At 37.1% G+C, this 26,606-nt stretch overlaps 1 protein-coding gene and 1 long non-coding RNA gene across 3 annotated transcripts in view; one reads left to right on the top strand and one right to left on the bottom strand.

Annotated features, from left to right (window-relative positions):
- The window catches only part of IGF1 (insulin like growth factor 1), a 55,188-nt gene that overhangs the window by 8,963 nt on the left and 19,619 nt on the right, over positions 1 to 26,606 (bottom strand). The window contains exon 3 of the mRNA XM_063153987.1: positions 6,458 to 6,639. Within this exon, the coding sequence (XP_063010057.1) occupies positions 6,458 to 6,639 (182 nt within the window). The remainder of the gene's footprint in view (positions 1 to 6,457; positions 6,640 to 26,606) is intronic.
- The window catches only part of LOC134417138 (uncharacterized), a 33,077-nt gene continuing 11,070 nt past the window's right edge, over positions 4,600 to 26,606 (top strand). Inside the window, exons 1-2 of one of the 2 annotated variants that reach the window (XR_010027514.1) lie at positions 4,600 to 4,673; positions 7,452 to 7,590. This is a non-coding gene — a long non-coding RNA (uncharacterized LOC134417138). Of the gene's footprint in view, positions 4,674 to 7,451; positions 7,591 to 22,265; positions 22,381 to 26,606 lie in introns of those variants that run through there. The other variant, XR_010027513.1, reaches the window with a different exon arrangement.

Below are 26,606 nucleotides of genomic sequence, written 5' to 3'. Positions count from 1 at the left end.
ACTCATCACAAGTCAAATCCTTAGTTCAGTGAAGTTATGGGTTTTTTTCCTAAGAAAAGCAAAAAAACAAAATCTCTGTAAAAGGTGAAGCCATGTGTGTGCAGCTCTACCACTGCATTAGCTGTTATTTAAGCCCTAAAAATAGTGAGCCTCTAAAATTTAAAGTAATAACATTTTCTTGCTTTTCTAATGGACAGAAAGAAAATGGAAGCTAATTTGGTGCATAGTTTTTGTGGGGGTTTTTAGTAATTTCCCTTAAAAACACTATTCTACTTATAACCTTTCCATTTCCCTTCAGTATCTATTAAAAATAAAATCAAAAATTAAATTAAAAATAAAGCAAATCAGAAACTCAAAGGATTACAAAACTTGAAGTCATAGAGAGCTTATAATTTTCACTGGATTTATATTGGCATCTGATGGATATGAGAGGAATTATTTTTAGTATGCAAAACAAAAATTAGGCAGTACTAGTAATTGTTAACTTAATTATACAACCACCAAGTATTAAACATTGAGCCAAACTAGGATTTATCAACACTGACAAGCCAAAGTTGTTAACAGCAAAATAGTCATAATGAAGAAATGTTTTTGTTAGGAATATGCCATTATAGACTAGATTAATCATCTAGTCACTATTTCTGTGAACAGTTCCGAAGGATGCTGGCTTGTCTTCATCCAGTTTTGCTAATATTGCTGTAGAATAGCATCAATCAAATACAGAATCAGAAATGTCAACAGAATTCTGCTTATTCTTAAATTAGAATATATTTTTCTTTTCATTGCCTGTTTCTCTTCCAGCTTTTCCAAAATGACCTTTGTTGCCTTCACTTTTTCCTAAGTTATACATTAGTTTTCATCCTGAAAACTCATTCTGGGTGAACCCTTAAATTTTCAATGATTAAAATCATCATTGCAGCATTTCACAGGAGTCTGCCAACACTAGGGATCCTGACTTATTCTACAAGCGCTTATATTGGTTACAATGAGCTAAGAAAACAGGAATTTCTTTACTCATATGCCCAGGGTTTTTTTTCTACACAGCAACAAAACAAAATATTCTCCTCAGTGCTGACCCTAGGTGCTCCTCCTTGAAGAGAGTTTACCAGCATATAGGAAAAGCTCTATGCTTCATTTTATTTGCCAAAAGTCATATATTCTTTAAGATTAAAAATTTGATTTATAGAATAGACAGTGAGAGCCTTAAAATGAAACAACAGCCATTTTTCATTGCAGTGACTTTCAAAGTCTATTTGGATTGAAAATTAACTGTATGTTTCCAAAATGAAAATATAAATTCTCTCTGCTGCTGTTGTTGTCTGATTTTAAAATGGCTTTATCATTCAAATAAAGCAGGAGTGTTTCACTTACAGATTTTGATCATGACATGTAGGTGGAAAAAGACTTGTCATGATAGAACTAGCTTTGAAATTGAAGAAAGATGGCACGTTGTTTTAGAACACTTCCTTCTCCAGAATCAGCATTTTGATCGATAACTACCAATAAGTGTACTGGTGGTAGCATGCTTGCCATAAAATGCTTTTACCCACATAACACATTCTTTTCAAGTATGAAATACTCAGACCACTAGGGGAAAAAAAGCACAGACCCCAAAAGCAGGTGTGAATGCCTGAATTAGGTTCTCAGACCTGCATTTGTACTGGTGTAGAAAAGTCTGGTTTGTTTCTCAAGTCTTTGAGAAGAAGGTAATTGGAAATAAAACTGCTCTGAGCTGATATTCAAACCCACACAAAGACAATAATTATTTTAAGATGAGAGATGCAAAATGTGATCAATTTATAAGTCAGCTAAAGAACAGGGGAGCAGACTTCTAGCCCATCACCTTCAGCATGTATCTTTGGAGATAAGGCGTCGTTAGCAGTGGGATAACAACTGCCTCAGCAATGGTCATTTGACTGAGCTGGAAGGGGACTGGGCAGTAAGCAGCAGCATTCTTATCCCATTAGGGCAGACATTCAAACCTCATATTGGCATTGAAAGTTCTCTTGCTCCATTGGTAATAAATGGAAAGTCTAATGTTTGTAGTAACAAGCATGATACCTTAGCTATGAATTCTCTCGGGTCTCTGAAAGATTTCTAGTTCTGTGGGCAGTGTGATCACTGACATAAAAACAGGGCTGCAAAGCAAGCAATGGGAGAAAATAATTCTCTGAAAAGGCCAAGTGCTTCTATCTGTTACACCTAAAAGTTCAGTCATTGGCTTGGTAATGTGGCATGCCTTCAACAGAAATTAGGATTGGTGCCGTGGTGCATATTTTGGCTTGTGAATGTATCTGAGTTGATACTGAGCCAATTACAAAAGAATCTGCCAGTCTTAGAAAAATTAATGAGAAATATTGCAATACTTTTGCTGTTTTCTTAATGGCATTTTCTTAAACTAAAAATACTAGTATCTTTTCCCTTTCTCTCTTAGTCCCACTCAGTATTTATTTAAATTTTGAAGATTGGATTAAATTTGAAAAGAATTTTTGAGAAAATCCACCTCCTATTCATACTTTGTTGGTATATATATTTATGTGTGTTTTTCACATATGAGGCCTAAAGAAGAAAAAGGACTGCAAATCTAAGGAAGAGCAAAATTATATCTAGATATGCATTTTGCCCAGGTGGCAAGTGGATGACATGGCACTATGCTCATGAACAAGTTCAAGTTGTACCAGGGCTGGTGTAGATGGGATGGCAGGAAACCCTTTTTTTTTTGTCAGAAAACATTGTTATGCACTGTAAAAGGCTGCCTAAGGAAGCTGTGGAGTCATTATCCCTGCATTTATTCAAAATATATGTAGATGTGGCACTTAGGATTTACTGGTGGACTTGGCAGTGCTGAGTTAATGGCTGGACTCAATGTTCTTGGAGTCCTTTTCTACCTAAATTATTTTATGGTTCTTTTTTACTGGATTTTTAAATCAGCCTCACCAACCTTCTTATTGAGTAGTAATTTTCAAGGTACTTCATAATCTTGAATTTAGAAGGACTTTGTGACATTGTTTCTGTGACACTGCTTCATTTGAAAAGGTCACAATCTTTCCTCATGTGTACAGTTGTGGGAATTGCTCAGTTGTTTCCTTTTTTAGGGCAGTTGTTTTTCAAAGAGCTACTCAATAGCTCTTTTCCAAATTGCTGTTAAAATTTAATTCACTTAAGGATAATTGACTAAACTTTAAGCATTTTTCAGAAGAGGAAGAAACAAACAAAAGAAAAGCTAGATGGTATCATGACACTGAAGACAGGACTTAAACTCCCCTTCTTGCTCTTGTTTTGCACTTTAAAACTCTGAATATAATGTGTAACTAGGAGAAACCAATACTTTGCTTTCCAGCAGAAATACTGAAATTGTAAATAAGAGAAGATTCCTAATCCTCTGAACAAGGATCATCTACCAAACTGTGCCTCGCAGGAACCATCTGCACAAGGAACTGGGGAAATAGACCACTTAAGCACTAGAAACACTAAACCAAAACCCCAAATCCTGGATTTACCATTTAAAAAGATTGAGGAGATGCTGAACAAAGATTATCCAATATATGAAGAGCATAAGAAACTGATTCTCCATGAAATCTGAGAGGAACTGAACAACCTCTTATGTATTGCACCAAATCCTACCTTACATCTTGCATTTAAATATGAAAATTTTGAAGAGGTTGTATTTATATAATCATAGGTGTATATATATTCACTTTCTATGAAGAAGATATAGATCTCATATATGGCATATCATATTGAGAGAAACATTGTTCAACAGAAAAATAACTTGACTTAAGCAGGTCTATTATTTTAGTTAAAATCAACACTATGAACTAGCTAATTACATTCATCCTGGGAGAGTGTGTCCAAAAAAAGTTTGAAGACAGTTGTCTTACTTAATGGTGGCATGTACAACTGACTGAAAAAAGTAAAGAGAAAGAAAAAATTAAATGAGGATAAGTACTGGTTTTTCCTACAGAATTGCACTTCTCTTCCCTCCAGTGTACTATCCTTTTATCAATCAGAAATCTGCATAATAGTTTCTCCTACCTGTTTGTATTTTCATTTCCTCAAGCTAATTTATTCATCCACAGATGAAAATGAAAATTTGTTTGTATTTCCCATGAGATTTGTTATTTTATTACCAAGTTCCTATTGAGAAGCCTTTATGACTTTTATTCTGTTCAACATGCTCCTTTTCAAGCACAGTTTCCTTAAAGGTCTTTTCTTTTATATTAATTTATCTCTAATTTAATTTTCTAAAAATTCCATCCTTTATTTGGGATGCTTGTTGCTTCATTCAGTTTTGTAATATTTTACATCTTCTTGACCTCTTTGATCTAATTCCCTCACCCTTTTTCTTTCTCTTGTGCTCCTCATTGTCCTTTTACTGTCCTTTTCACCTCTTGATTTTTTTCCCTTTTCAATTTCCAGGATGATTTCTTCAGCGGCTATGCTCTCTCAATTACTCAATTACATACTCCCTTTTATTTTTTTCCTTCTTCCAGTACCTCTCCTGAGTGCTACCTCCCCTGATGCTGCAGAGAGATACAAGGTCTTTCCTGTCTGTGAAAGACAGTGCTCTCCTGCCTATGTTTTAAACTGGGAAGAAGACAGCTGCCTAAAGATGACATCATTCCTTAGTCCTCCAAGGAAAGTGGTGTGGAGATTCATCAAAGAGCTGGCAGGTATCTTGTCTCCTTTACTCCAATGTTTTATCCATCTCCTTAGCAACATGCATGGGAAGGAGCACGCTGGTTCCTGGCCAAGCCTGCTTTCTTCTCTCCAGCTTTCCTTAAGTTTATGTGTGCCCAGACAGGAATAAACCTAAAACAGGGGGTTCTGCAGTTGAGCTCCACCTGAAGAAGTTTTCACTTGTTTCCCTGTGTGCCCTTTGAGACCTCAAGGTGATACTTCCCAGGAAGGATCACACATACTGATTTTTGGAAAACTCTCGAGGAAAGAAGGGGAAAGGATTCCATTCTATGAATTGACTTATGGAAAAGAATGGATGCTGGAATGATTACAATAGTTCTTTTCATAAAGTTGATATTAAGGATTTTAATATACAGCACTGGTTTCCTGACTTCCTATGAAATCTTAGGTTCCAGGTCTTGTAAGCAAAAATTTTCAGATAACTGCAGGAGTGGTGCCAACATGTGTGTAGGACAGACAGGGTCAACAGTAATAAAATAAATCATGGGGGACTTACAGCAGAAGACAGATAATATGTAAAACAGATGTTTAGACCTCGAACAGGAGAGACAGTTGAACATGAGCTTAATTGTAGCCTAGTCTAAGATGGGTTTTCTGAACTACAGACTTTGCTGATACATACAGTACACATATGTACAGTATATCTGGTATCAGAGCAACAAAAATCTGGATCCTCAGAACTCCACAATTCTATAAATAATACCAATCAATATTGGAAGTGGCTTGGAGAATATATATATTGAACTTTAAATAGTTAAAATTCAGTATGCAATGATTGAAGTGACTATCCATTTAATTTAGTTCTGATAAATAAAAAAAAGGGCAAAAATAATGAAGAAAAAAATTTGTTCATTTAAATGTAAAATGAATAGCAGAATGTCTGATTTCTTTCTTGATCACCCACTCTACCTCTACCTAGAAGGGGAGGATGAGTGAAGAGATTCTGGATAGATGAGTTGTTAAACATTCAGTGTTTAGTTTCTCTTTTGAAAGAAGTCTTAGGTGGTATTTATGATTGGATGATGTAGGTACTTGTCACTTACTATCCTACAGTAGCAGGATAAGACCTCACAACTACTGGTTTAGCAATTCTGTGTTTTATTCAGTGTTCTAAGAGATGAGATAGAAAACACCACTTCCCACTTATTTCCCACCTTGGCAACTATTTTCCAGATTTCCACTAAATTTAGTAGGCAGAACACACCAATTGTTTTCTATGTTACCAGCCTTGATTATTGTATTTGCTGGGAATGTCCCGACGAAGGCAGGAATGATGCATCTGACTCCATGTTCTGAAAAGGCTAATTTATTATGTCATAATTCTATATTATATTAAAGAATACTATACTATACTAAAGAATACAGAAAGGATACTTACTGAGTGCTAAAAAGCTAATAATGAAAACTTGTGACTCTTTCCAGAGTCTCGACCCTGATTGGCCAGTGAGTCAAAACAACTCACAGCAGAATCCAATGAAACAATCACCTGTGGGTAAACAGTCTCCAAACACATTCCACATGAGCAAAACACAGGAGAAGCAAATGAGATAAAAATTGTTTTCCTTTTCCCTCAGGCTTCTCAGCTTCCCAGGAGAAAAATCCTGGGTGAAGGGATTTTTTCAGAGAATGTGAATGTTCTGCTTGATAGAATTTTCTTTCCCTAAAATACGTAGGGGTTTTTTTTTTGGTTGGCTCTTTTTTTTTTTTTGTTGGTCTGGTTTGGTTGCTCATGGGAATTTTTGCCAGCCTGACCTACCTTTTGCGCTTTTGGCATGTCAGTGTGGCGCTGGGCGCGTACGGAGCGCGCGGATTTGGGCGGTTTTATCGGAGCACAATACATCTCCAGCCTCCTCAGGTCACAGCTCTGGAAGCAGCATTCATCCACTATTCCCTTGTGGTGTAAGCGTCTACTGCTGGATCCATACCCCGTGGGCTTGCCTGTTCGAGACACAAAGGGGAAGTTTTGAGGTTAGAAAGGAAATGCAAAGGTTTCAGGAGCAGTCGTGTTACTGAGGTGTATTATGTTAACTGAATCACCAGTGGCCATTGTAGAGGCTGCCTTTGAATATCCCTTTCCAGATATTCCTGGAAATGGACAGCTTTGATCTCTATGTGTGGTTGCTATTTAAGCATTTGAGCAAATCTGTGCCTTCTTAGAAAGGTATTATTAAAATATTTTATTGAACTGCATTAGCCTCAAAAATTGAGAGGGAGGAAGCTGAAATCTGGCATTTGGACACCTTACAAAGGAAGTTTACCTTTTAGCTTTGTATGAAAACTGATTGTTGAGCCAGCTGTTGTTTTGAGCTAGTGTTTAAAACCATAGATCACAACAGTGTTGTAGGTAAGTATTTCCTAATAAAAAAGGCTACACCAAGGTACTGTGTACAGTCAGAGTGTCTTCCTAAGGAGAAATGCTGTGTACCACTCACAGGCTGTAAGGTCTGCCAGCTAAAAAGTGGGAAGCAGGAATCAAAGTAGCAAAGTAACTGATGAAATAGGAAGCCTGATGGAACAGATAAGTGGAAGATTTTTATATTCTATAGATGTGTACAAGATAAGAAATGGGACTGATATAGCATGGCTTTCCTGTGCTTTGCATTTGCACCAGCCACCTATGGAAAATACTTAATTGGCAAATATTTTGCATTTTTCACTCAGCTCCAGTAAAGGTCAACATTTTCATTCATACAACTCTTACACTCTTGTATTTTTGTCTTTTTTCCTGCTGTGGTTTTTGATTTCCTTAGTAACTGCTGAATTCTCTGCTGTCCTACACAAAGATTAAAGATCCATTATTTCCTGGGATTGTTTGTACGCGACCAAGTCGGATGTGCAGTTGCCCTGTTATGACTAACTAGAAATGAAGGAACAATAAATTCACAAAAAGTAAGTAGATGCTTACTTACTACATCTATTTTAAAATTCTGGTAGAATTTGATTTTAGACAGTAAAATTCTGAAAAGATTAAGTGTTTTGTTTTGACATTTTCAGCATTAAATGTTTCCATTTACAGAATGATCCACTTTGGTTAAGAAATGAAAAATATGGAAAAAAAAGACAAGCATGCCAAGAGCCAAAACATGAAGTAACTCAATTCAGTCAGCTCTACCAATTTCTTTTCTTGCCTTTTTTTTTCTCTTCTCCTTCTCAGTTATATCACTGAGACCAAAAATCTGTTATTCACAGAGTTTGGCAGGAGTTTACATGTTAAGAATTACTCAAGTTAAATGAAGATTTAGGACATCAAAAAAGATGAATATTCAGTTTCTCTTTGGGAACTTATTGCCCCTAATGCTTATACAGCAAAGTCTAGGTTGATATCCCTCTGTTTGTCCTGCAGTTGTCAATTTGAAAAGACAGCTCTACACATTACTATTCCCTGTGATTTAAACATGGAGATTCCCTGGTGAAGAACCCTTGAGGCCTTAGAATATTAGCAAATGAAAAGACCTCTAGTGGTACAGTGTGTTTCACATTTTAGCCAGCAATTCAGCCAGTTAAGAACTATCCCTATAAGATTTGTAAACCCAGGAAACAGGCTTTTTAAATGTCTTTTTTTCCCCCAGGGACTATAAATTAAACAAAAAGAAAATAATGCGTACTTAGTATACTGCAATGCACTGGAGGCCTCTATATTGTACATTGCCTGCTAAATTATTTGTTTCATAAGACTAAAGAGTACAGCAAGCCAGGAGTAGATTACAGTAATATTTTGGTTTGTGTCTGTGTGCATGTTGTTTTATGTGTATCACTGAAAAGTACTACAAATACTAAAGATGTGGAGTTTGATTTGGGTTTTTTTTTTTTTTTTTTCCCAGATTATTTTCCCTCACTGAGTTATAATATGAAATACAAGCTTTTCCCTAGAGATTTTTCCTGAAATCTGCCAATCAGGTTGTTTTAGCCTAATGCTTTTAAAACTGAGCACTCCTGATAAAAAGTGGAGTGTCATGACTTTGCAGTATACCCACAGTGTGCCACATTTGGTTTTGTTCCCATTTAAAGCATGGAAGGGCAAATTCTCTTCCTGGATATGCAGGTGCCAGATCCAGCTGAACTGTGGGTACAAGAACTGATTAGTCAACCTTCCCTTTCTTTTATCAGTCTGTCAAATTTTCATAAGCAAGTAAACCCTAAAAGCTTCTGCTCAAGTTATTTTACACTTCAATGTCCAAATTTAATAATTTATAAAGTTGATAGGTTTACTAACTTATTCCTGCTGCCTACTTTAGTTATTAATCAGTAGCAACATTTTTCCATACTATCATAAATATGCATAAGTAGTTAATACAAATCCTGAATCCTGGAATCTTTCTGTGAAAATCTCAGAGTACTTCAAAATCATTTTTAGAGTAGCCAGACCAAAGACGTCTATGTATTTTTCTTACAGAATAATAATTTTATGAAGAATTATGTCTAATAGCTCTTCAAAAAGCTTGTATGGGACATGTAACAAGATGGGAATGGAATATCTATCACACCAGTGATGATTTCAGCTATGAAACATGACATTCACTTATTTGCAGGCTTAAATATTTGTGTATCCTATGGCATAATAAATGCTCATCCTTTACATAAAGATAACATTAGTATTAGAGAAGTCAGAATTTTTTATTCTGATAAATGTTTTCCCAAGGCTTTCCAAAGACCAAAGCAATCGAGTATACTTAAAATTTGTGTGAAGTAGAAAGATAGAAAGTGTGTAGAAAGTGTGATATTGCTTAATGTGCTGTACAACAGAGACAGCAAATTAACAGAAAAAAATATTCCTTTTCAGTAATCATGATCCACAATCACAATTAATAAGTATTTGATGACTAAAGTAATTTTTAAGCAATAGATTTTAAATTGCTGCTGACCTTTTAAATGCTGCAGTATACAAAGATGCTATCACAGAGAAAGAGGAGATAAAGAATTACAAGGAGATACCACCACTTCTACAGATGTTATCACTGTTGGGCCCATCTGTTCTGGCAGGACTGCAGGGTCAGATGGTCCCAGTTCATCAAGTTAACAAAGCATGCACTTAGATCTAGGCAACTGTTCAAGCTCCTACGTGGTGTGTTGGATTAAATCACATATTAGACAGTGAGCACGTGCCTCACTGCTCTTCTGCATAGGGACTGATACAACTAGGCACTTCAGTTGCTCTCTGGACAAGAGTCCATATTGGTTAATAAATGGCAGGTGGTTCTGCATTTTTAATGTAATTTCTCCTCCTCATTTTTGTTTTAATGTATTGCCTTCAGTATGGACTGCACCTTCTGTGTCACTATACTGGGAGACCATAGTTCTTTCTCATCTTTCTGACATAATTTGAGTGCTGCCTTCCAGCTGTTATCAAAAGTTCCTTCTATTTACTCAACCTTCAAAGTGCTGCCTGTGGACATACAACAGTCCTGGGCATTCCTTTTTGCTGATGTACACTGATTTCCTTGGAGGTTTCTTTCCTTTTTTGTCAGTGGCTAGCTCAAAAGGATTTCATATCATGTAGGTCAAAGTTTATTTAATAGAATATTTGGCTGTTATTTAATCTGCTTTATCATATCAGTGGATGTTGCCTTCAGTGCACAACAAGAAGATACAAAGTCCAGTCACAGTGATGTCTCCTGAAAGCAGTCCAAGGTATAGGATTCCAAGAGTTAAACAGCTGGCTTCTCCACTAACAGCACTTCCCTTTAAAGGATGCAAAGTCAGTGGAGTAATTCAGCAGGACTTGTTCACACTTCATTTCCTTCTGTTCCTCCTCATCCCTCCAAAATATCCTCCTGTTGCTGCCACTGGATCTGCTCTACCACTGGTTTCAATGGGAGAAGAACTGGTGTAGGTGGACTACAGAAGTTTCAGATGTAAGGTTATCTAGGCATTCTGTGTAGAACCATAATCTGCTGTTGTAGTATTAAAAATCAGAAATTACATGAGAAATAGCTCAGGATAAATGCAAAACTAATCAAATCTAGCACTCTAGGAAAGGACTGGCGATATGTGTTCTTGAACTTTTATGTGACTCTTTGTATTTGCTGTTGTGTCCTTCTAGCCAAGCAGTAGAACTTGAGTGCCATGTAGACTGTAATTCAGAAATACATCATAAATCTGAAAAACAGTGCTTTTAATCCTAATCTAATCTAATCTAATCTAGTATTAGAGTCAATCTTCAGATACAACTGCAGCTTTTAAAGCATGGTGAAAGGCCATTGACCTGTTAGAGTGCTGTGGTCTTGTAGCAAGATACTCAAAATGCTTCCATCAAAACACTGGGGTCAGGTGCAATTTGGAAGCATAGACAGCAGTTTACAGCATCAGGATGTATGGGAGCATCCTGTAAGGCAGCAGGTCAGTCACACAGGATTTTCCTGTGGCTGAGAGTTTGTGTTGCTGTATTACAGCGCAGTAATTGAACAAGAACCTCCTGTGTGCTAGATCCAGACTGGGAGCTAGTGCTTGGAGAGGTTTTGAATTGCATGTGCTGTGTGCCTTATGTGGTGGCACAGGAGGCTAGGGATGCTGAGCTTGGGATGCATCTTGCTCATCTTTGGTCTCTGAAAATTAGGGATCTAGTTTAACACAGTGAAATCACCTGTGAAGGTGTGTATCGAGAGTGAATTTTTCCTGTATTGAATGCTTTGCTTAAAATTCAAGTTATTCTTGTCCTCTGAAAGAAACAGTGTTCTTTCATCAGCTACAGATAAAGCTAATTGATCCAGTCTTAGCATACATGCACATCTTCTTCTAGGAAACTGAACTCAAGGAAAATGAATTAAATTAAAAATTATTTGTCCTAAGTCACGAAATGTATGCACCTGATGGAGTACAAAGCTGTTCTCTTTAATTTCCAATTTAATAATTAAATATGACAAATTGTTTTACAGAGCATGCCAGCCAGTGTGCTGTTTAATTATGTGTCTCTGTACCTCTTTGACTAAATGCTGTATGTTAGTCTAGTCCTATCTATTTTTGCATTATAAATGCCTTCATATGCAAAATAAGAGACTGTTGATATCACTTTTCATCTCCTTGTAATCTTGAACAAATGGATTAGTGTTATATTGGTAATACTTCTTGAGGGTGCTCTGGAATTTCTCATCTATATTTGAGAAATTATGAGTCAATGTTCAATCAGCAGGAAATGCCTGGGTTTTGATACTTCTATGAAGTGTTAAACAAACAAGCAAATAAACAAACAAGCAAATAACAAATCTTGGAGATTGTTGTAAAGTCCCCTACCAGAAATACCTCAAGGTTTAAATGTGCAAAGTAGGCAATCTGATTTTCATGTAAATAAGTTGCAAGCATTTTGAAGTGACAATATTTAATATTTAGTTTCCATTTTCCTTCAATGTTTTGTTAATGCAAAAAATTATTATGCTTAGACTGATTTTTGTTTGTATTCATCAAAATGGGCATATATTAGCATTTATAAATGCTGAATGAATGGATGCCCTAGCTCTGAAATCTAATTTAATATGCATGAGAATAGAGGATAAGCTTTATCAGTATGCACAAGTAAAATCTTTATGAAAGCATCTGCATTTGTGAATATTGAGATATTGCACTACAGCTACTGCTTTGTGGAATTCTAGATTGTATTAACTACTGAGTCCAATGCATTAAGTTGTTTGCTCTTTGCTCTGAAATCCTAGCAAGTAAGACTGGGAAAATATGGACACTCAGTTAGTATTGATCTATAAGAGAAATCTATCAGGACTTCACAGAGAGTTTTGCCTGAATAAGTGAGATTTATAAGCTTCACCTTTTGAAATGAAGATATTTCTTTGATATTTCAAATGCAGAGTAAAATAACTATTTCACTTCTTTAAAGTCAGTGAGACAAGTGTAGCTTTTTTCCAGAAGATCTTAATTTGTAATTTGTATGATTGTGTTTATTTAGTCTGTCTCAGAGTTAAATAATATTTTTTCTTATAGAAATATCCTTTCAGAAACATTTTTCCCCTTCATTTGTAGAATTGGGAAGGAGTTCTCTTCTCCTAAACTTATTTCCAAAGTACAGCACTTGTAACATTTTCTTCTCACATACAGGAGTGCTGTACTCTGCTCTTGGTATGGAATAGCTGTTTTGGAGGCCATCAAGTTTATTAAGCATGTGATAGAGCCATTCTGCTTCACACAGTAATTCCCAAGCCTTTTGCAATGTGTGAAGTGAAAGCACTACAGTTTTGAGTGTTGTGCTGGGATATGAAGGAGGAATTTCAGTGTTTAGATATTTTTGAGGAAAAAACACCAACTGGAAAAAGAATGGGAAACAATATGATGTTTTATTTTGCACCAAACCAGTACTCTGGAGGGTGAAAACCTTGCAGACCTAGCACAATTCACAAGCCTACATAGATTCCAGGGCTGGAAATTGCCAGGTGCTGCCAAAAAATATATACTTTGGCAAGGGAAATGCTTTGCTGAAGAGAAATTCACTATTGCAAGAATAGCCAGATTGATCAGGGTTTAGGACAAGATAATTAGGACTCTGTAGGTCATTTCTACATCAGAATATTGCCCCTTAAAGTGCATTGAGGAGGAAATGATAATACAGACATCCATCCATAATGAAAATGCATCCTCTCCCCTTGTACATGCTCTCACAGGAAATAATTACTGCTTAGCCTTGTGTGTGGTGGAAGTAGGAGCAGTCATGATAGACTCCTATCCTTCTCATCCCAAGCCAGTGTAAAACTGAGTTTTATTTGGATTACCAAACTAATAACAATGAAGCCATGTGACTGGGTGAAATTGTAGCATTGCTGAAGTCACTGGTAAATTAGTGCAGTCAGGATTATGTCTTGATGAATCAGATGCCAGAAGTTACTTGTGTATAACCTGATCCAAGGTCTGCTGAAATCAGTGGAAAGATTTCCACTGTCCTTAGTAGGCTTCTCAACATGCTGGTATTGAACATTTGCTTTTTCTTCCAGCTTTAAAGTTCAGTAAGTAAATATTATTTTAGTGGCATCTAAAGAGATTGCAGGGAATGGGTGTGCTGAAATTCCTTGAAGGAGGTAAGAAGAAGAGGATACTGATTTACAGTGTGAAGCAGAATGACTGATATGTGGTTAATGCCACTGACCACACAACATGCAGTACCTTGCTTTGAACTTTGTAATCAGAATTTTTAGTTCTGTGGTTACTCTTTCTCAGCTGTAGGCTGAGAAATGAAAGCAAATAGCAAAAGCCAAGCATGGTACTCTAGCTTTTGCATTTTGGCATCATCATCTGGTTAAGAGGCAGAAGGTGGGAATGGCTGTTCCAAGTCCCATCTAATACATTTCCCATTTCCAGGAGTGCATGTATTGGCACACATTACAATTTTAATTTTTATTTCTACAGAATAGTCCTTACAGGGGGATCAAGTAGGTGGGCATAGGCCAATGTCACCTACCAGAGAGGTAGACAATTTTAATTTCCTTATTAGAAACAAGTACTGGTTGACAGCAGCTGAGCATGAGCCAGGTGGCCAAGAAGGCCAGTGACATCCTCCTTGTGTCAGTGATAGTGTGGCCAGCAGCACCAGGGCAGGGATGGTCCCTCTGCTCCTGGTGAGGTCACACTCGGAGTGCTGGGCTCCGTTTGGGGCCCCTGCCTACAGGAAAGGCTTTGAGGGGTGTCCAGAGAAGGGCGCGGAGCTGGGGAAGGGTCTGGGACACCAGTCTGATAAAGGAGCAGCTGAGGGAGAGAGCTGGGAATGTTTAGACTGGAGAAAACGAGGCTCAGGGGAGACCTTATGACTCTCTACAACCACCTGTAATGATGCTGTAGGGAGATGAGGGTTGGTTGATTTTTACTTCTTCCATGTAAAAAATGATAGGAAAAGGGGAAATGGCCTCAAGTGGTTCCAAGGGAGGTTCAGGTGGAATTTCAGGAAAAATTTCTTCACTAAAAGTGTGGTCAAGTGTTGGAACAGTGATCAGGGGAGAGTGGAGTCACCACCCCTGGAAGTGCTCAGAAAACCTGTAGGCACTTTGTGATATGGTTTAGTGAACAAGGTGGTATGCAGTCAAAGGCTGGACTCGATGATCTTGAAGATCTTTTCCATCCTTAATGGTCCTGATGGTGTGGCAATAGAAGAGAAAGTAGGAGGGGAAAAGAAGGTAAGGCCAGTAAGGGCCTGGCTCACTGACACCATTAACTTTGGTGGGTTTGCTCTAATGTGCTCTGAGCTCACATCACTGCCAGGGGCTTTGCCAGGGAAAAGTGTCCAACCTTGTACAATGATGCAGCAACAGAGCCTAAGGAATGAACAAGATTCAGTTTTGTACCTATGAAGTCCTGAATCTTCTTTAACTTTCAGTTACTGAACTTTCCTGTACAATGACATGAATTACTTCAGAAGTTACTTTAAGCATGGTCAGATGACTTCGTGCTTTTGGTGAAAGTCCAGCATGTAGTTTTCTTACAGCCAACACTTTAGATGTGAATTATTTCCAAAAAAAAATATAAATTATTGTCTGCTACTTTTGGCCATATTGGAATGCTTTTACCTGTGAAGATTGACTTGCAAGATTCCCGATTAGAAAGTACAAATTAACCACTACATTCAGAAGGGAAATTAAGACAGAAAGATTGAGACAAATTCTTTTCTCTTCTGTGATGCTAAACAGTACTGTATCCTAAATTACAGCAGCTCTTTGCAGAGAAAGATAAGACCATAATTTGAGTAATATTTATGGAATCTAACTATCAATTATTTGCACAAGAGAAGGCTGTGTCACTGCCAGGATGTGAATCTACATCAACATAAGCATCAGGCTTTAACTATATACCTGTCTTCCTTTAACCATAATTTTTGAGTCAGTTGGACATGTTAAAATATAATCTTGAAATGAAACATTCGTTTGAGGTCATGATGCTCCTGTTAAATTTGTCAAAGGAGATAAAAGAAAAGTGAAACTTTCCAGAGGAGTACATAGTCATTAGGGAGTGAGGATGAGGTCATTGGGATGAGAAAGGGACAGTGCATTGTGGCTGGAAATAAAACTAGAACTAAAACTAGCTAAAATATGGTCCCATTTCATTCATCTTTCACTCACACTACCAGTTGTAGCTCTATCCTTTAGTGATTTAGTTTTGCAAGTAGGAGCTAGGAAAATCAATTCCAGTGAAAGGAACATAAAGAAAAAGAAGTCAGTGCTGAATAAGAGATGAAGCTACATTTGCTCTCCTTGTCCTTCCAGCTCACCCTGTTACTGCTGAAGACATGCAGGGGGATTATAAGGGAACACTGGTATAGTGCAAGGAGAAATTAGCTCCAGTATAACACCTTAAGTACCAAAACTACAGTTTCTGTAGGATCCTTGAAAATAGCAGTGTTTGTAAGCAGTAAAGCTGTTTTATGAAACAAAGAGGAAGCAGTCCTTCTTTTATGGGGCTGACAATGTTCTCTGTGGTCACGCTTCCTAAAAGGGAATGTAGTTTCTGAACAAATTTTTTTGCAGTTCTCACTTGCTAAGTTTCAGAGGCCTTTTCAGGGAAGTTCAAAGGTTTTAAAAGTTCATTTCTATTAAAAGAGAAGTTTTTATAAGTAACCAGAATTATTCCTTTCTTTTATGATTTTCTTTCCAACTTAAGTCTGATTAATGACTGAAAGTTTTGCATCAGTTAAAGATGTTTTTGAATGGCTTCTCTTATTTTGCAATCCTGTTGTCCTTTTGCCTCACTAGGCTTCTTCTCTGGGTCATATGGCAATACTATAAACTTTAAATGGGCTGTGGCAATGTTGATCTGGCCTTTAAATTTTAGGTACTCACTGACTTTTTTTGAGCCACAACATCCACAATTATTTAAGCAAGTGACTCCAGTTCAGCAGAAAAGCAGTAGGATGAATAAGTATTCTTATAAGTGTGTAGAGTTTTGCATTTCTCTTACAGGTGCCATAATATGTAAGCTTAATGGTGACTCTATAAGTCCTGTTAAATGTACTTTGTCTGCAAAATCATTCTTCCCAGTGCTGGGCCAATGTTTTTCACATCATGTCATCCCTTTTGTCAGTCTGAGCCTAGCCCTGCTGAGGATCTATGGTGGTTATTTTAAAAAGTATTGTGGAAAAAATACTTGTCTTAGGCATCATTGGCCAGTGGAGGGCTTCCGTGGTGTCAGAGCAAATGAGAAAGTAGAATTAAGTAGTTCCTATAAAATGCATTTCTAAAGGATCTCCTGTTGGTTATCAAAAATCACAGCCCTTTTTAATTCTCAGGTTTTCAACACCTATCACTCATTTTTTATTCCTTTACATGCTAATTAATCTCAAAGCTCGGAGGACTTTGAAGAAACCTTTTGATCACCTGAAAGCAGAGATTCTGTTTTGTCTTGGACATAAACATCAGTATGGATATCTTTGGTGTGTGTCTTTAGATATTTAGTTCTGAGGTTACAAGTATTTGAGATTAAGAACCTAGTATTCCAATTAAGACTTAAGATGTTCAAGCAAAAGTGATATTCAGGCATACCCTGTTGGTACCCAGAATTTGACTTAATAAGATCATAAATATTTCCAGATAACTAGCCTTAAGTAGTTAATTGTAGTTAATCCTACAATTAAATCTGGTACAGATATACATAAACTGAATCAAATGGCATAGAGAACAACACTTCCACACAAGAAAGCCACCTAAACACCAATTCCTTAAATTTTTTTCCTCTTTGCTTCTGCAATCTGATTGGGTACAACTGAAGGAGTTAGAGAATGCCCAGGTGAGGTTAAATAATTTTTCAGATTTTAGATGTGTAGTTGATTTTCATTTAATAACATGTCCAAATCAACTTTGTCATTATCCACTCAAAGGTCATTGAAAAAATGAAAAAATACAACCTCCTGCACTATTATTTTTATACAGTTTTAGTGAAGTTATAATGCCAGCATACAATATTTCTTTCTTTCAGGCCTTCTGTAGCAAAACCTTTCAGAGTTCTTTCCATCGAGAGTGATTTTTTGGATAAAATATCACTGAAAATTTGGGCTAAAGATATCCCAAATTAAATTGAATTTTTTGTGGTTTGGGAAAGCTGAATTAATTTTTTCCTTTGTTTTTTTTCTTCCAAATTCCTCTAAACTCCTCATTGCTTGCCAGAAAAGGAGGTACCAAAATAACCCAAGGAGGCTGTGCAGCCTCTCCAGAAGTGAGAAGTACAGCAAGTTTAGTAAGCATGGCTGTTCACTCATTTTCCCCATTTGTGAAATTTAGAAAAGTTTCATTTCTGCATCCAGGATAAAATCCCAAATGGAAGTACAATGAAGTCACTTCCACAATTCTTCTTGTCTAAAATGGGTCTGAATTTTCTCTTCTTTGTTTCTAAATGATTACCTAGACTGAATCTCTGGTGATTTGGCTTAATTATTTGCAATTTCTCATCATCTGTTAGTTGCTTATGTCTCTCATGTGTTCTTTCTTGACTTCTTCTGATACCATTTCAAAACTTTTCTAATGAATTTCCTAAACTCATTCCAGAATTCTAGGTGTTCTTTGTTTATCCCTCTAGCAGTTAGACAGCAGGGCATTAAATACATTGCTATCAATTTAAACTTCATAGTTGTTTTGACTTTCCATTCAGCATCATAAAACTGCTATGCAATCAACTGTGATCACTCTAAAGACAAAACTGACAAAAAATAAATTTTTGCATATGGCTTTCTCTGTGCAGCTTCAGAACAGTATTGCTTTAAAGCAGATACATTTAAGGTATGTTTCCATTAGAATTGGTGACAATAAAATAAACAACATCCTTGCTGCTTTTTTTCCTAATCTTAGTGATACAAAGCATAAACCAAAAGGTTTCTATACAGAAATAGATGCACATTATGACCTGTGTAGGACTGAATATCTTCCTCTCTTTGTCTTTCTCTGTCTACTTGCATGGCTGTGATCTTTTGCCATACCACCACTTGCAAATAGATCTGAGCACTGGAATCTCCTGGATATGGTTGCATGATAGTGCAAACTGACTATTTCTCTGGAAGATTTGAATTATTCTGTGATAACTGATAAATTTTACCCCAGTATATAAGGTTTTAAAAAAGGCTGTCTGTCTTTCAGTTGTTCATATAATTTGCTCTTAAGGTCAAAGTCTATTGAAAAATTTAAACAAAATATTTATCTGACAAGGGCTGCGGGTTATTTCTACATTATTCTCAAGTTTTTGGATTTTTTTTTTCAATTAAGACTATCTTTATGGTCAGTCATACATTATGACATATATGTTTGTTTGTTTGTTTGTTTGACTTCAGGGTTGAGATCCAGGAGGTTTTTAATTATTGAATCTGCTGGGCAGTGTGTGCTGTTGAAAACCTGAGGACTGGCAGTGACATTATTTGTAGTTGTTGCTCTCTTGTGTTATTTGTGTGCAAATTATGGGCTGTAGGTCCATTTCTTATTCACACTAGAGGGCTCCTTCACACTTGCTTAGCAGTGTGGCAGCACCTACAAGTCAGGGCAATGAAAACACATTGCAGCGCAAGGGTTTTTCTGCATTTCAGGACATAACAGGCTCCTGTGTCTTCCCCTCACAGAAATTGCTTCTGCATATTGTAATATTCTGGCACCTCCTGAGCAGTGTCAGATTGGCCTGTGGTAATTTTCTCTCCTTCTTACCACATAAGGTGGGAAGAATAGAAACATTACAGAACTATTTCTGGGCAAAGAGAAGTTAAGATTTGCTCCCTATTCAGCCTAAAGGTACTCATGAGAATAATAAATGTCATAATCAAGCCAGCTGATAAACTGCAAATCTTACCTTGAATGTCTCCTAAAATTAGGGAAGATAGTTGGAGACTACTGAAAATCATTTGGACTTGTCTTTCTGCATTTGGAGTGGAGGAGTTGATTTTATTTCAATACTGGGGACTGGTCTTTCTATAGGTTGAGGAAAATGCTTGTGTTAACTCTGCATGTTGCAGTAGTCTTTCCTATCAGTATTTGTATCTTGGATTACAATAGATCTGATAACAGAAAAGAACTAGAAAATTAGAAGAAAGCTCAACTGTTGGAAGAGGGCACCCCATGTGATAACTATTATTGACCTTTCTTTTAGACTAGAATTTCAGGTCATTTTGGCCTGTAAATACAGCTCTGAAAGTTGAAAACTAAGTTTTCAAATAGAGAAAGACATGAAGACAGATATGTAGAGAAGATATGAAAATCTGGAAGCAAAACAGTTCTCAAGTATCTGTCCTGCTCTCTGTTATCTGTCCTCTTTTGCACAGTATTATTAGTTCTCTTAATTTTCTATACAGAAATTTCTTTGTATTAATCAGATTCGGCTTTCTTAATGTCTAATTTAAGTGAAGTGTTATGGCAAAAAACCCTGAAATTTACTGACTAAATAGCTGTGCTATGTGCTATGGCTCAGTAACCTTTTAATTTTTAAAATAACTGAATTCTCTTCAGAGTGAGTGGCTGTGTAGAAAACAGCGTCTGTTCAAGTAACAAATCAAAAATCGTTCCCAAAACACTGAGTTGTGTTGATATTTTAAAACACTGCTACTGTTTTCCACAGCTTTAGCACTCAAGCTCTGCCCTGCTCTATGTCAGCTTCATGCTTGGGAAATGTCACTGGAGTGACAGCTGGTGAAGTGAAGGCAAAGAGCAGAGAAGAAGCACTGGAAAAGGCAAAGAGCAGAGACAAAGCACTGAAAAAAACACTTGGAGCATATTCCTGTGTTGTAGGGAAGAAAGGATGCCAGAAATAAAGAAAGCAGCACATGGGTTTTAATATGCACAATGTGTTCCATCCTATGTAAAAGACTGTTCAGTGCTGGTTGCATTTAAACATCCCTGCACGATGGGCAGCACATTTGTCAGGACTCCTTGCCATTCTTCAATAAAGCAGCAGCAAGGAAGATTATCTGTCTCCTACTCCAGGATGACGTCACTGCACCGATAAGTAGGACTTAGGAAAGGTTTATGTTCTTAGCACTAGATTTAAAGAATATAATGCTCCTTTTAATATAGTAATTTCTAGCTCTACTAATTTTCAATGTTTATCTTGCAAGATCGTTAGGAAATTCAGAAATCATTTCTCTGGTTGGGGAGGAAAAGAGGGGGGTGATCTAAGGATAAATAAACCTTCTGCTGTGGAGTTCCTCTACCACTGTATCACATCTGGCAAGTATCCATGAGGTCTTTCAAAGTGATAGGCTGTAAAATTGATAAAAATGTAGTCTTTAAAAACTCAAAATATTGTTAAATTTTTGTGTTGAAGTTGATAGTAGCTATTGAGTACTTGTTTCCTAATAGAACAGACATTTTTAATTTACTATTTCATATTTTAAACTTTCACATTAGATACCATACTGGATTAAGACAAAGTATCAGTGTCAGGACACTTGTTCTTTCCTTTTAATCAAAAGAAAACAGATATTATTGTACCATATCCTGCATCTAGCTCAGATTAATTTTGACTCATTTCCTCACAAAAATTGCTGAAAATGCTCCAGAGTTCTTCATGGACAATTCATTCATTATTGTCTCATTGCTCTGGCACAATTATATTAAGTTGTATTTAGTGGATGTAGAAAAAGAAAGATGAAGAGTTAGCTTTTCTGGAGAGGCTATATGGCATCTGGAATAGCTCAAACTGGAGTCAGTGGGGGGCAGCCCAACCCCTAAAGAGCAATTCATCCTGATTTACTGCACAAAGTGCATATAAGTGTTTGAAAATTAAAAACCTCTGCAAAAACAAACTAAATATCCACTATCATCATCTGAGCAACAGAACACAAAGTTTGGTAATCGTGCACATAAATTCTGACTGTTTGGCATGGTAATATTGCCACTAATTGTTGGAGCAGGTCATGACACTTAATCTCCAGATTGCCTGACATTTGCTAATTTTAATCTCTGCCTTAACGCTGTTATAATTTAACCAAACCATAACTGTCTGGATTTGAGGTTTTGTGCATATTCTATACGTCCATGAGGTGTTTTGTTTCCTTCTTGTTGAGGAGTTGGAAAGAAAAAGGTGCAGCTAAAACCATTGAGTCATTTCTGACAGTAAGATTGGAAGCTATATGATTTTGCCCCTGATAAAATGTAACCCCCTCCTTCCTGAAGTGTAGGCCTGTTTTACTGAATAACTTCTGTGCTTTCACCATGTGAAGATGGAAATTGGGGAAGAGGCAAAAAGGAATCATGGCTTAGGTTGGAAGGGACTTTAAAGATCATCTAGTTCCAACCCCCCTGGAGATTACTTTGGTTCAGGTGTTTTTCTTGTTATTCTTCCTTCATGATAATTTCAATGAATTATCATCTAGCAACTTTCCTGCTGTTGGAGTGGCTGCTGTCATTTGTTACTGCTGCCGTAGGTGAACCTGCTGCCTGATATTGACATTTCCCCATCTGAACATTGACGTGAGGTTTCTCTTAAAAACGTTTTTTTCTTGGAATCTACTGGTACAGGAGTTAAACAAGGTGTGGCTGCTTTGTGGTCAGGTGGGATGGTGTGGGTGTTTCTGTAGGGATGCTTCACAGCCTGCACCAACCAGAGCTGCAAAATCGATATTTTTGTGTCTATCCACCGGTGTGCAATGGCTACTACAGGGGCAGTCACTGCCCAAGCCGGACCTGGTAAGGAAAATGTGACAAGGTTGCATGTGCTGCATGCTGGTGAGAGCAGAGCTGTCCTTGAAACCTGGTTCAAACATGATTCACCCTCAAAGGAGTCAAAGTCCTAGTTCAGGTAAGGTAGTTGCCAAACACAGAACTTTGTGAGCAACTTTTAAAGGCTCCCCAGTCTTAAATTGCATTTTGTTCTGATTCATTGTTGTCACCTCTTTCGAGATGAGGTTTTTCTGCCTTTTTTGTAACACCTTTCTCTTATTGCTAATTCTCACCTTCTTTTCTCCTTGGTGCAAATCTGTTGTATAATGAATGTTTTTAAAAGAAATATACTGGTGTATTGACTCCTTTAAATTCATGATGTATATCTCAAAGCTCAGACTAAGATTTTTTTTTCTATTGTTTCTACATTAAGAATACTGGAAACTTTTGAAAAGGGTTTCTATGAAATTTGAAACAGTAAAATTTTTCTCATGTGATTTTTCCAAGTCAAAATTATTTAGCAGTTCTGAAAAATAATGCCTTCACAGCTCATCAGCATTGACCCAGAACCAACAGATATCCTAACTACAGGGAAGTCACTGACTTCAGAAAATTAATCTCATGGGAATATTGATAGAAATGGGACTAGGAAAAGAGCATGCAAGGCAAGTGTGATCTTTTCTGAGGTAGTTCTTTTGATTTATTGGCAGAATGTTGTGGAAAATAAAAGAAATTGCTTACTAGGCTCTACCACTTTATTGAGAGGATGCGAAGGAAGTGTGAAAAGTGGGATGTGTGGGGGAATTAGAGTGAGAGCTCAGTATTTTGTTGCTGGCAGATGTGTGCTAAGTTTCACCATTTTACTGGGGTGGTACAATTTAGTTGTTATGACACATCCAGGAAGAAAAACAGAAAACACGAGCTGGAGGCTTGGAGAAAATTAAATGATGATGACTCAGAACTTACACCCCAAAGTAAAATGAAGATTGAAACACTGCACCAATTTGTTTAGAAGAGAAATCTGATGCAAACGTGAAAAAAATGAGCTTCCTTCAAGTTATTGAAGCTTTGCACTGATCTTGAGATGAGGAGGGTAATATTAGAAAGTTAGTGTCAAGGTAAAAGGCAAGGATGATCAAGGATAAACTGCAAACTGAGCTTATGTTTTTGCTGTCATTTTCTTTTCAAAGTATTCTTTTTGTTCATTGTGCAGTCAGCCCCACATCTGCTTCTGCTGAAAACCGAGGAAAAGTGTTTCAGTGCCTAAAAGTGTTATTGTTTGACTCGTTTGGCTGGGAGAACGAGTCTCAAGTAACCTATGAACTCTGTGCCATATTCCTGCAGTAAGCAGAGGGCCTGCTGGGGTGATGTACTTAACTTGCCATTAAGTTTTATGTAAACTGTTATAACATTGTTTTAAAAGGGTTTGCAGGATTCTCTGAAGTAATATGGCATATATTAACTTCTAGACTGAAAGTAGTAGCCAAATTGTATCCCTTATGTAAACAGATCTATTTTTTTTTGTATTTACTGAACTGTCTTCCTAAGTTTGATAGGCTATTACCTATAATTTATCATCAGTACTGCAATGTGACAGTTAGCTTAAAAGTTTAACCCTTGCAGTATTTAGGTTGTATGTAGGTGAGCTTCTAAAAAGTAGTGTTTCGTTGGACCTGAATTGATACCTGACTCAGGGGATTTCAAAAGCAGTTTTAAAAGGTGAATAAACATTGTTGCCTCATTTTCACACGTGGTGAAAGTTAGACAAATACAGATAAAATTAGTTGGTTCAAGGTTATGTAAACCAGTTAGTCCCACAGCCAGAAATAGTCCTAGCCCTCCCCCCTGCTTATTCTTTTTCTACTTTTTATCTAAAGAAACACTTTGTCTGTTCTCTGAAATGTAGAAGATGGTTTACACCGATTAGGCTTCTCACATTAGAAAGTCTAATTTCTGGATTCTTGGAATGCACAGAAAGGGACTGTGCTAGTCATAACTGCATGCTCCTGGACATTTCAGCATCTCATAATTTCTTTTTCATGGTTTCAAAATTTATAAATACATTTTCTGTACATTTGAGAAATTGGCTAGCAACAAGATCATCTTATGCAGCGTATCAATTAAGTGACTGTGGGTTTGGTTCTGTAAGTAATCTGTGTCCAGAAGTCTTGTGCACTGTAAGTAGCATTTGTAATTACCTGGTGTTGAAAGGCAAGATGGTGGTCTGGTTACCAGAGAAATTCAAGTATTTTTATCTTTGCCAAAGAAACTGTAGTACTGTCTACCCAAGATGATGTTGCATGGAGCACATCATCCCTTATCTTCTGAAAGCATAGCCTCAAATCTCACTGAATACAGGCCAGCCTAAGGGTTACAGTGAGTTTTTATTTCATATTTTTATGCATCATAAAGACAGTGCTGATGTTCCTCTTGATGGATTACGAGGAGGGCAAAGGCTACATGACACCACTGCTGCTGACTGTGGTCACAGAAAGGCACCATCAGACCAGCATTAGTTCCTCTGGTTTATAGCTCCAACATGCTGATATTCCAAAAGGACAGATAATAGATAACTCCAGCTACTCCACACCACATGTCACCAGAGGCAAGGGGTACGTGTCATTCCCTTTACTAGTACCTGGCAGTGCTGAGCTCTGTTTATCACCAGCCACTTGGCAACAAGCACTATTCTTGGTCAGGGCTCTGCTGTTGCCCTGCAGAGCACCTACTCTGGAATTTCTGCAGCTCACAGGAATGAGGCAATTTCTGTTGTTCCAGTGAGCAGATAATGTTTCTCTGGAAGGCCACTTAGGGTTGAAATAAAGGAGAGGAGGATTACATTCCCAATTTCTGTTACATGTTTTTCTCCATTTCTTGTAGTTGTTGGACCAAACCTGTATTAAACTCACTTGGCCTGATACCTGCATCATTTACTCAGCAATTAGGGTGTGCTATGAGGTTTTTTTTTTTTTTTTATTGATGCATATATTTTGATGCATTTTGGCCCATTTGTAATGTAAAAGCCCAAGTGTATTGCTGTCCATTAAAATGACCACTATTAGCTCTCTTACTAGACTATATCATTGTGAATTAGATTGGTGATGAAACCTGTTCTGTGTCTGAATCCAAACTTCCAGTGTTAACATTGGCTTAACAAGCTTTATATTTTCTGTTTCCTTTATACAAAACACAAAGAGCTCATATTTCAAAATAAATCTCCTGCACTGTACTTTATTTAATAGCTGACACAGCTGAGATTTTAAGAAGCTGAATGCACATATAATGCATTTTAAGAAGTGACATTGCTATGGTTATTAGTTACACAACAATATGATGTCAGCCCTCTGATTGGTGCCATGGTATTTAGCAATGCCACTTGGACAGGAAAGTTCACACACAGAAGCCTGTCCAACAGTTCTAAGAATTTTATATCTTTTGAAGTATTCAATATATTTCTTTATGTGTTGAAGCACTGGCCTTCCAAAACTCTTGTTTTCATTTTCCAGCAATCTCAGTGAACTTGGGGTCATTGGATTGTTTGCTTTCTCACTGGCTACACTGAAATCAAGCAGCCATCAGCTAAATTAGTATAGCTTGAATGTGTCTAGAAAGAATTCAAAGCAGGCCTTTACAACTGCGTTATGACTGTGCTTTTAACTCATCATGCAAACTTAAGAGGTAGAGGCAGTTCAAAGGAAAGGTGAATTTTTAGTGCTGGCTCAAAATGAGAAATGATGGGACTTTCAGGTTTCAGCTGCATGTTTCAGTTTTCTGTGGTTGTAGCTGTTCTAGAAAGAAAACAATCTACTTTTGATACAAATTAAGTTTTTGTTTTCCGAGCCATCTCTCCATCTTCTGAGACTATAGGGAAACACTACAATGAATACTTTGGCAAGATATTATCCATCTATACTGGCATTTTGGCAATCACAGCTTATCAATTCCTTTGTCTGGAGAAAAAAAAAATCAAATTGAGTCCAGTTTACTTGACCAAAAAAAATCATATTTATCTATTTAGGTTGTTCAGAACCACCAATTTTCCAAGAGCTGTGTACAATATCATGATGCAGAATGAAAAAAAGAGGAAGGAAATCAGGTGACATAGCAAGTGGCTTTTTATTTGGTAGATTACTGTTCATTGCAAACAAGGTTTGGTGTGTGAAAGACATTGAATTTTTATGGTGACTGTTGAGAAATGCACTGGTGGTCTCTGCTAAACATTCACATTGTAAAATCACTTGATTGGATCCTCACCCAGTTGGTAGTTTCAACTGACTACCTGCGTGGATGAGCCTCATTCATGTCACTACAGAAGACAGGAAACTTCTGAAGGTTTAGAAGGAAACTCTGAGCTGGCAGTGTGCC

This window comes from Melospiza melodia, chromosome 4 (assembly GCF_035770615.1).
Source record: "Melospiza melodia melodia isolate bMelMel2 chromosome 4, bMelMel2.pri, whole genome shotgun sequence".
NCBI lineage: Eukaryota > Metazoa > Chordata > Aves > Passeriformes > Passerellidae > Melospiza > Melospiza melodia.
Note: the sequence above shows the minus strand (reverse complement) of the source record. Positions and strands in the feature narration are given on the sequence as shown.